Raw genomic sequence first — 11,531 nt, forward strand, 5'->3', positions numbered from 1 at the left:
CCTAGGGGTGGCGGCATTATCACTTTGATAAAATTGGTGATTTGGATTTGGAGGGATTTGTGATCTAATACTAGAACAGCTCGCTCCCCAAACCAAAGAGGTTAACCAGTGGTTGGATTTTAAAGGCTAAGTCAGATCAAAGAGAGGAACCACAGTTGTATTTTGTTGCCCCAAAATCTACAACAGTATTCCCAAAATCTATTTCTTAAAATTTAAGGTTTTGGCTAACCCGGGCTGCTGGTTAACAGGTTGTGGTCTAAAGGGGCTTTTACTACATGTTAAAAGCTTTAAACACTTGAGAGCACATTTAAACGGTAACATCAACAAAATCATAATGAATGGAACTACCGAGATATCGGTACTTATTTTTATTGTTATTACAGAAGCTAATAGCAGCCATGACACCCCGATGCGACGACCTTAGTGAAGCCAACAGCATCGAAGAGTTGGGAAACGAACTAAAAGAAGTGAAAAGTATAGAACCGCACGCTCACTCCCCGCTACAACCCAAGACCCAGCCGAGAATAGAAATCATGAAGAAATAGTCATCAGCACATGTATATGTTTATGTAGATAGTCACAAACTTTAAACTTGAAAAAACTCATTTGTTGTCAAAGTATCGTCATCACAAGTAGTTTTTAAGACTAGACCGAGTAGTAGGGAGCAAATCGGATTTAGTTGTTTTATATGATAATAGTTGAATACAAGTCGTAATATTAATGTAAGTTACAAAAATAAGTAATATTTGTGTAGTTTACAGATTTGAAATTCCTAAATGTGTGCGTGTACATTTTGGTGTTCCAAACGTTGAAAATTTTATATTTTAAACTAGCAAAAAGATATTAGATTATTTAAATAGCTGCTGTCCAGATTAGGTTATTGGCTTCTTATAAGATTGAGATTAATAAAAGCTTTACAAATACTCCTTAGGAGTGTTAAAATTAGGGATGGTCAAGTCTCGAAATTTCGGGAAATTTTCGGGAAATTTTCAATCTCGTTACACGAGACGAGATTACTTTTTGGCCGAGATTTTTATCGAGACGAGAATAAAAAAAAAAAAAAAAAAAAAAAAAAAAAAAAAAAAAAAATTGAAAACTCCTGCAGAAAGTCAATGCAATACCCGCAATACAGGAGCGTGTTGTAGTTGCGTTTCCTTTTCGAAGGCGTTCTTATTTAATTAATTCTTTTAATGTAAATATTACTTTAATTCTTTTAATGTAAATATTACTTTAATTATTTTAATAATATTACTTTAATAACATTTGAGAAGTCTAAGTGTAAGCAGTGTGAGGAATGTTTTATTACTATAAAAAAAAGTCAAAACAAGTAACTATTTTATAAAAATTAATATTGCTTTTATTTTATGATTTATTTTATGATTTATTTTATTTTAGGATAAGTTGAACTCTATCCTAACTGATATCACCATGTTTCCTAATCGTAGGCATTTTTAATAAGTTAGGCGTGATTAATAAAAAAATTTTATGCTGATGTTATTTAATGAAAGATTGTAAATATTCTTGCCTATTATCATTATTTTAGTATTTAAACAGTCATCTAACAATGTTACAAAATCAGGTAAAAATTTCGAACGTGCATTTCCCGTTGTGTATGAGAAGAGAAATCTCGTCTCAATCTCGTCTCGAAATTTTATGAGAAATAAAAAATCTCGTCTCGTCTCGTCTCGAACTAAAAATCCAATCTCGTCCATCCCTAGTTAAAATAAAATTTTAATTTTGTAAGGAATTTATGCAGTTAAGTGATAATTTGAAGGTAATAGTCTACAACGTAAATATTTTGTTAAGAACATCAATAATGCATAACGCATCTTGAATAGTCTAATTTAAAGTTTCCTATAAAAGTCATAATTTCCTCAATTTGTGTGGGGTGTTAAATTACAAACTCCTTTGTCTTCTAAGAAAAAGTGTAAAAGAAATATAGCCCTTTTCGATAAATGTACTAATTGCTTTACCTATGATAATAACTTCTGGTAAAGATTGAATAGATTGTGTCAATTAGAGTGGTATTTTGGGAGGGTAGTGTGAGAGATTGAAAATTTTCCCCTACTCTGAAAACATAAAACTTTGTTGAGATATTATAATAGTGATTATTTTTTAGATGACTTTTGTTCTAATGTGTATGCGCATCCCTGTCGTCGCTCTAAATTATTTTACCTGCACAAATTTTACACTTGGGAATTATGGAGGTGTAGGTTAGTAATGACTAAAACTACATAAAAATATTACATTTGATATTATCATCTTATTAAAATTAATATAAAACCAACCAATCCTGTTTGCTTCAAAAATGTTCAAGTGCCTTAAATTTATTTTTTAAACAAGCATAACCTAGTTTATCATAAAAAAACATGCATCACAACAAGTGTGTATGCGCAATATGCTTTTGCAATGATTGAGTGTAAATTAAAAATTGTAATAATTTATTATGTACGAATGAATAAGTTAAGCTGTGATAAGTTATGAAATCAAAACTATGTATTATATGCACATTCCATTTGTACAAATTATATTAAGCAATGTTCATACAATTTATGTTTTACTAACCAAACTGCTCAATTTTGTTGTGCTATACGTGACCCAAATTGTACATTTTAGCAATTTGTTAACTAAAAAATATAACAATGTAAAGTATAATGAGAAATTAACTTTAACTTATCTCAAGTTAATTTATATCAGTTTGCACAAATTTATTAATGATATCAATGTTGCATAGAGCGTTTCCTTAAGTGGCAATTTTTAAAAGGTTTTTTAGAGCTAAAGCGATTTTAGTCTGTTCACACATGAATCATAGCCTACTTCTAAAAAATTAAAAAAAAAATCAATAAAAAATGTCTGAATGACTATATTAAAAAAAAAAAAACACCTGCTCTGCTATTTTGCATACAGTATAAACATCCTTTCCCATTTTTTTACTTTGAAAATTTACCACATTGAAGTAAAATTGGAAGAGTGCTCTAAAATTAAATTTGAAGATCAAACTAAACAGCTATTTGCTATTAAAATTGAGGTATAATAGTTACCTTTTTTAAGCACAAAACAAACCAATGAAATAATTTAAATAAAAAAAAAAATTCTAAGCCACAGCAGATGAAACTTGTATTAACGGCCAAGGAATGAAAAAAAGCAGATATTCAAATAGCAACTTTAATAATAATACTCATTTTTTTACTGAAATACTGTTCAGTAATTTAATCATGTTTTATTTAGTTTAGTAAGAAAAATGATTTGTCATACACTTGTTAGGTACAACATATAAGTTGCTTTTTAGGAGCTACAGTATATGTACAATAAATATTATCTGATACACTATCATATTCCAAATTAAAACATTGTTTACTACTTTAAACACCCTTTTCATTCTAATACGTTTTTACCCAACTATAAACTTAAATACCCATAAATGAACAAAATAAAGTGTTCAAATATACTTTTTTATTAAAAATATCCTCTGAAACTTAACATTCCACGGCATTCCGTTCTAGAGGAATAACATTTATCGACAATAATGTGTAATGTTACAAACAGAAACAGGTGCTCTTAGTATAATTAGGATCCAATTTGAGGAATTTCTCAATGGAATATTGTACTGATTTGTAAGCCAAAAGATTATTAAACTAGATTTTTTAAACATGTTTTTTATTTACCAAGATTGATGTAGGCCTACTGTACAACGTAAAATAAGTTAATAAGTGGTTATATTACTCACATTCATATCTTAAGTTCGCTGGATCGATTTAAAGCAAAATCGTTTTACAATCCATACATCATTCATCATTGGGCCATCAATTAATGATGCTATAAACGTTAAATAGTAACTCAACCAGGGGTTGGACCGTTCCCTTAAAGCGTAAAAATGTCAATGGAGTAGAAACCCAAACAAAATAACCCCCAAACTCCATGTTTATAAGGTGAGTCGGTGGTACTAAAAAATCGCAGAACCAAAACACTAATGTTTTGTGATGCTCGTCAATCATAGGAAAACACGATCATCGTTATTCCACTCGCTCCTTCTAGCAGTTCAGACGACACAAAAATAATCGCATTCTCAATATTGTATTACCAAGGTACTATTATTTCGTGATGATCGCTATTATTAACAGAAGACGCTAACAGGACACGTAGTTTTTTTCATTCATTTGTTTAGACAGTTCAGATAACGAAAATAATAGGGTATTCTCAGTAATCTATTACCAGGGTGATAGGTGACACTTCAGTAACAGGATTACCATAAGTAACCTATTATGTTAACGACAACGCTGTTCTGTATATACTTGGATCAATCGTTTGTTAGACCCCAGAGCAATTAGGTACACATTTCATTTGTGACAATCAAGGCGAAAAATGGCACAAAACTGTGCGAGAGGGGAAGAGGAGGGGGGGATAAATTGTAGCTAAATACTAAGAACTATAAATATTTACAACTGTAATATTAGAAGCTGCACACTCCACGTTAACTTGGACAATTCCTTAGTATTTTACGATTCACTGTGACTGTATCATATTTTATAGGCTAATCGCGCACAATTCACGAAACTTGGATAATTAATTTTTATCAACGGTTCACTAGTCATGCAAATTCTACGCTAACTTAAACCACAAATTTTTTTACAATTTTTAACTAAAGAACATATTAATTACGAGTCCAATTATTAAGAGAAGGCGAAGAAAAGACTTTTTAAAAACAAAGATAATATATTACAAAATAAAGTACAAAAGCTAAAGGCTGCAGAGAATAGTAAATAAATACTAGGCCTAATTATGTACATTAGATTACATACTTTATATAATTAAATGGGTTTTAGAGCTGAATCTACGTAGATAAATTAAATTCTTCATAAGAAATACAGTTGTTTCATTTTTTTTAGTTGGTTTAACAGCATACAAGATGATTTTATCAACATTCCATCAGCTGAATCAGTCTCTGAAAATAGAAAATAAGAATATTACAAATGCAGTTTAAAACATCAGGTAAACATGTGCCAGACTTAAATACTAAATATTTAGTAGGTTTATACACAATTTTACTCACATGCACAGGTAAAAGCCATCGTAAAAATACCTATAACCAGGTGTAGGTGTTCAACCCTTGATGACGGCTATCGGTCGCAACTTGATGGCCTTGCGACTGATGCCGGCTGCGTGACAAGTGTCCACAACATCTGTCACGTTCTTGTACGACTCTGGGGCCTCCTCCATGACCAGCTTGGGTGAAGCCACTCTAATACTGATACCCTACAACACAAACCATACACATTACCCCAAGGATAAAATTGTGTAAACTAAAATAGTAAAGTTTCCACACATAAATCAACAAGATAGGTCTGACGCTGGTTATAAAAGTCTATAGTCTAACCTGCTCTTCCAGCTTGCGTAGAACATCTGTGTAGTCCAAGTTTCGCCTTGATTTTGCTCTTGAAAGCGCTCGACCCTGAAGGCAAAACAGAACTATTAGCAACTCCTTTACTTACAAAATTACAAATCTTTAACTAAATCTACTGGTAAAAGTAAATCAAGAAAATTATTTGTAAAGACAAGGATTATTGCCCTACTAAAAACATTTTTAAAAGCTTTGACACTTGAAATCAAGGTTAATGATACGATGTTCACGATTTCACCAGGACAGCGGAAGACGTTTACAATTTAGCGTGACCGCAGATGACGACGATTTTGCCGTAACCACAGACAATGTTTTTGATTTCGCCATGATCCCAGAAGATGTTTTTCACTTCACTGTGACCGTGGAAGATGATCACGACAGGCCTACATTTTGATTTGGGCACATTCATGTACAATATTGTAAAAACAGATTACAGTATCACAAATTAATAATATAAAAATCAATGCTTTCCAAAGCAACCCGATTTTGAGACCCAAGAGCAAAAATCTGGCCTGCAGATACCTACCTAAGTAAAATCCCACAAGCAAAACTTGGTTCAGTTTCAAACCATCAAAAAGCTGCTGCTCACTTTTCTCAAAACAATTGTGTAAAGTGTAAAGTTTCTCGTGGTAGTACTGACCGCGCCATGGCAGGTTGAGCCAAAGGTCTCCTCCATGCCCTGTTCAGTGCCAGTCAACACGTAGCTGCAAGTCCCCATGGTGCCTCCAATCAGCACTGGTTGTCCAGTCAGCTGGTAGTCTACTGGGATCAGCGGGTGGTGTGGAGGAAAGGCTCTAGTGGACCCCTGTACAACATAGAGGTGGGTGTTATTTAAGAAATGGGATGAATTAACTGTTACTTAAGTGTCACCTATTACCTTGGTAATAGGTCATTGAGAATACCCTATTATTTTTGTAATGTCACAACTGTTAGAACGAAAGAGTGAAACACCGCTGATCTCTTTCTAATAACAGCGACCTTGAAACAATAGGTCAGTGGGTACACAATATTTAAATAATTTGTGTCACTTTTTTATCTTCATCCGTTTTATTGAGGTAAGCCTGTCCTATGGTAAGCCCGGCCATGAGAGTAAGAGAGTAAGAGTAAGTAAGCCCGTCCTATCCAAAGTAAAATTGTTCTGTCTTTTAAAATCCAACCAAAAATACCTGAACCTTATAAGAATTTTGAACTAGCCTAATTTTTTTAATACAAAACAACATTTCTGATACGAATAAACAAATTCTAGACCTCACCCCACAGCCGGGGAGTGATTATTAATCATTAGGCCTATGGCCATGCATTTTTTGTCAAAATATGATTGTATAGGTTCATGTTTAGTTACTATGTGTTTTGAAGATTTGTTGAGGACCTCCTCAGAATAGTAACGCAAGTCTAGGGCTTGCACAATATACACAATTATGTGTTGAAAGTTGTATACAAAGTAACACACACAAGAGACGGGAAATGGTAAGTAAGTTTTATCACAATAAGCAATCTAAAGGCTAATTTATCTACCTTTCTGTGGACGAGCAGAGTTTTCCTCTTCCCATCAACGACATGCTCCTCAATTTTGGCAATATTGTGAGAAACATCGTAAATGACGTGCATGTCCAAATCATCTGGGGTCATATTGAACTGCTTGGCGAATGCCTGAAAGATTGATCCAAAACATTATAGACAAACTGTAGCACAAATAGTCCTTATATAAACCTTGTTAGTTCATTTAATATTTTTGGGTAACACAGATGGTACAACAAAATTAATGGTTTAAAAAAAAACACCCTCCTTTTCTGCTCACTTTTTATACACCTACCATACTATTTATTTATGAATACACAGGTTTAAGAACCTAACAAGATGTAATCATACAATTAATCACGATTGGCTTGTGTAAATATAAATTACCTGTCGACTGAGGAAAGTCATAGAAGAACGATTGACCCACGCAAAGTTGGCGGCAGCGGACATGGCCTTGAGATAGTTTTGTCCCTCGACGGATTTGATCCTAGCGCAAGCCAGCTGTCGGTCATTTGTCTCTATGTTGTCTCTCTTCATGGCCTTCTCCATCTCGACCAGGGCATCTGTAGCTACTTGGTGTCCGAAGCCACGACTTCCCGAGTGAATCATTACGCAGATCTGTCCCTTGCACTCTATCCCCATCTTGCTGGCGGCCCACTTGTCAAAGATCTCGTCTACAACTTGGATCTCTGCGTAGTGGTTGCCAGCTCCTAGCGTTCCCAGCTGCATAAAAAACAAGAGTTTAACACTCATGACTAAAATATGGTGATGAAATAGTATTTCTATACACACAGAATAGCCATAAATATAGTTATGATTTATTTTAAAGGGACAAAGTCAGCTAGCTTACTTGAGCCCAGGAGCTAATGGATAGGTACACAATAAAAAGTTGTACACAAAAGGTACACAAAAACACAGCACTGATTTAATTCATTTTAATATAGGACTTTTCAGGTACAGTAGTAGGCCTAGTTTAAAGAGAAATCTACCTCCTCCCTTTTTCTTCAACATACTCACTGAAGAAGTCAGGACAACATTTGGGTTAAAGGTTTGTGATTTTTGGGTACAGTCCTGCAAAGAACCTAATGTATTAAACATATTAATGGATGGAACTTTTATCCAATATAAATATTGAATAAATATTTAATTCAATATAAATAATGATTTTCTGATATAGGCTAGGTAATTTGATAAAAAGGGTTGCCACTACTTTTCAGAGTCCGGTGATGTTAGATTGTGATAAAGACAATCAAGGTAGGCTACAGTACACTCCCGATTAACAAAGGTAGTTTGGACAGAGATTATCACGGTTAGCGAGAGTCTCGGACAAAACCAGTAATATTTACTTGTAAACACAAGTCTATTAATCCATTAACTTTTATGTTTTTATTGCAAAACCTAAACAACACTGAATATGGGCTACATAGAATTTCACCAGATTATACCTGAGGCAAGCCCCGCTTCTTGGCTCGCATGCTGACCTTAGCCGGGTCAGCTGTGAGCATGCGGCCGTACTCCTCGCAGTGTTCTTTGTCCTCCGCCCAGACGTAGCCTTCCCTCAGACTCCAGTCCATACCCATCTCCAGAGCTTCCTCCAGGTCTCGGGCTGTCATAGGGATGATCCCCTTGGACCCCACGCCTACTGGGATGTGGTCAAACATGCTCTGAGCCAACTGCTCCTACAACACAAGCACACAATTGAAGTAGTTGTAGTAGGTTACGACTTGCTTGATAAAGAAATCAACTTTACAATAAATAGAATTCCGTTTTGTTTTAATGTATCCCCTGCAAGGCTTGCAATAGAACAAATGTGTACATAGATACCTTTGAAGGCGATTTAAGGATTAGGCATAAACTTGTTTGAAACCAAATCGGTCATAAATGGTAACAGAAACAGACTTACGACCAACTAATTCTTTGGTAATGGTACCTAATTTACTTAACTCTGATGATGTCCGATGAAAGCTGGGTATGTTATCTAATTGTCAAACAACCAAATGTTGGATTTTTTATTGTTTCTTACCCTGGCCTAGATTTAAACGATGTTTTTGATTGATATTGTATAGGTGAATCCCTGTTTTTGTCATAAAACTTTACTCAGGAGTACATACATGATACATGATGAAGAGCGTGATACATGATAGGCATGAGAAGGCCTAAATGAGAATATGCCTAGCTAAAGAATCCATTACATGTTTGATGTTGGTAGGTATATTTACTTACTTTGACAGGTTGAACGTCCTTCTCCATCAGGTTGGTACGCAGCAATCGAACACCACAGTTGATGTCAAAACCTACACCACCAGGAGAAACTACAGACTTTGGATCATCCATGTCAAATGCTGCCATATTACCTGAACAAACAAAATTGTCCAAATCATAAGAATCAGTATAGGCCTACTTTCTTGTACTGCGAGTTAATGATATAGCACAACATTTTTATTTTGTTGTGTTTCAGCCACCATTTCAATTGAGCAAAAACAGTTTGACTTCACCTTCATAATCTAACCTAACTTCAAAACACTTAATACAGTCACGAATCCTGCTGCTCAGATGCCGGAGTAAAAAAATGTCCTTCTAGATTTAACTTTCGTTGAGAAAGTTCAAAATTGATAAAAAAAATATATAAACTTTATAGGCTTAGGCTAAACTTAAATTATATACTAGAGGACCCATGCTGCTCCGCAGCGTTCAAATAAATATAATAGCCTATGCGAGAAATAATCAAATTTCTGATTTCTGATTGAGTAATCTCAGTATCTTGAGCTTAACTGATTCAAATTATCAAATTTTAGCTTTAATTAAAGCCTATAATTTACTGATTATTTTGTGTCTAAAACGTATAAAAAAACGTAAACAATACTGGAGAGATTGATTTTTAATCATAGAAAAACCTTGTGAAAAATAATTTTTATGTTGGTTGTTCACCTTGCGTTTGCTTGAAATGCGTCCGATTTTTATAACTGATAGCTTGAATGAAAGCCGGTATTTCACTGAAGGTTCTTAGAACAAAATATATATAGGATTATATAATTATAACTAGTGAATACATCTTAAATTGAAGTAAGAATTAAAAAATGAATCAAATTAGGCTAGCCTATGTTTTTTTTGGTCGAGTAATACAGTAGGCAAATACCATACTTATATGCCGAAGATTGATGGCATATATGTGCAATCATACCTTCAATTTGAGACCTCAATCTTCATGAAAATTGGTCGGGGAGAAGAGCCAAACGAACTCGGCAAAGGAAACCGAAATTTAACTCCCATAAGATATACAGTGGGAGCAAAGGTCGTTTACGTATAAGCCGAGTATTATAGATAAATATATGCCGATGCTTGATGGTAAATCTGTGTGTGCGTAGCTTCAATTTGAGGCCTTAATAATGAAAATCGGTCTGGTACAAGAGCCAAACGAACTTGGAAAAGAAAATCTAAATTAAACTCCCATAAGAAATACATAGGGAGCAAATTTCCTTTACGTATTTAAGCCGAGTGGGATTATAGATAAATATAAGCCGATGCTTGATGGCAAATCTGTGCGTGCATACCTTCAATTCAAGCACAATCATGAGAATCGGTCTGGTAGAAGAGCCAAACGAACTCAGAAAAGAAAAACCAATTTTTTTAAATATATAAGATAGGCCTAGGCATAGGCTCCTTAACATACAGCAAGTTATGTTAAGTAAAAAATTTTCAAACATCTAGACACTTTGTTAAATGCCTTTGAAACTTAAGTTACCCTACTTTGAAATTAGGCTAATAAGTTAACTTACAGTACTTAGACCCTATTCGGCCAAGTGATTTCAATACTCTAAAGACAAATGAATGAGGAACAAACCTATAGCAAAACCATATCCTGAATGAACATCAGGTAGACCAATAGATTTCCCAACAATTCCAGGTAGAGCAGCAACATTAGCAATCTGCTTCATTCCAGGCAAAAATCCGCCAACCATCCCAGGCCGACAAGCATTGCGCAACTCATCAAACATCAACTTCTCTAAATGGTTGTTGACATAAAAGATACCTTCTACCTGGAAAAACATATACAATTAAAATTAATCAATCAACACATTAAACTTAAATTTAGAATGTTTTTGAAGTGGATTAATTAAAAAGGCATAGCCTAGGCCTAAGTTAGGCCTAGGTAGACACTAGATCAAAAGGAAGCTGGTTAGGCCTACAACAAAATTGGAGGATAAATGTTTAACTCCTAAATATCTAATAGGTACTAATTGGACTAAATCCCAATGGTAGGCTTGAACTAAATATTAAAAAATAGATATCCTATTATCTGACCATGATCATAACCTTAAAACCGGCTACAAGCTAGCTGCAAAGTTCAATGTAAGTTACTTACATTCATATTTGGCTGGAAGCCCTTTTTGATTTTCCAGCTATGAGGGGTAAGCTTTTCCAAATATTGAAGCTCATCATTATACTGACGGACAACCATGTTTATAATGTTACACGTCTCACGTTCGCTAGGTGTTGAGGTTGTCAAATCTCAAATGTCAAGTTAAAGAAAAGATGACGAAAAGACGATGAAGACTGAAGTTATGTTTACTTTGTCCCTTCTTCTTACTCCTGCCTTCTTTTCTGCTTTGCTGTT

At 34.3% G+C, this 11,531-nt stretch overlaps 2 protein-coding genes across 3 annotated transcripts in view; one reads left to right on the top strand and one right to left on the bottom strand.

Moving 5' to 3' along the window:
- The window catches only part of LOC128992894 (sodium- and chloride-dependent GABA transporter ine-like), a 54,580-nt gene extending 50,931 nt beyond the window's left edge, over positions 1-3,649 (top strand). Inside the window, exon 12 of the mRNA XM_054416641.1 lies at positions 384-3,649. Coding sequence (XP_054272616.1) covers positions 384-545 — 162 coding nt within the window. The 3' untranslated portion in view covers positions 546-3,649. The remainder of the gene's footprint in view (positions 1-383) is intronic.
- A 1,089-nt stretch (positions 3,650-4,738) lies between these two features.
- LOC128983409 (RNA-splicing ligase RtcB homolog) lies at positions 4,739-11,432 on the bottom strand. 2 transcript variants are annotated; one of them, XR_008489845.1, is made up of 10 exons: positions 11,280-11,432; positions 10,758-10,953; positions 9,140-9,270; positions 8,362-8,595; positions 7,304-7,639; positions 6,914-7,048; positions 6,039-6,203; positions 5,375-5,449; positions 5,051-5,253; positions 4,739-4,942 (listed from the first exon to the last, which is right to left on the bottom strand). XR_008489845.1 is itself a non-coding variant. In XM_054402690.1 (10 exons), exons 1-9 carry the CDS (start codon positions 11,373-11,375, stop codon positions 5,101-5,103), a joined length of 1,521 nt encoding a protein of 506 aa, XP_054258665.1. In that variant the 5' UTR covers positions 11,376-11,432; the 3' UTR covers positions 4,739-4,942; positions 5,081-5,100. The 2 variants fall into 2 exon arrangements, 1 of the variants encoding a protein (XP_054258665.1); XM_054402690.1 differs by having other exon boundaries at positions 5,081-5,253.
- Positions 11,433-11,531: the final 99 nt, after the last annotated feature.

The sequence above is a fragment of the Macrosteles quadrilineatus genome, unplaced genomic scaffold (assembly GCF_028750875.1).
Source record: "Macrosteles quadrilineatus isolate MER2022 unplaced genomic scaffold, UCM_ALF_1.0 Scaffold_1__1_contigs__length_201487025, whole genome shotgun sequence".
Taxonomy (NCBI): Eukaryota; Metazoa; Arthropoda; class Insecta; order Hemiptera; family Cicadellidae; genus Macrosteles; species Macrosteles quadrilineatus.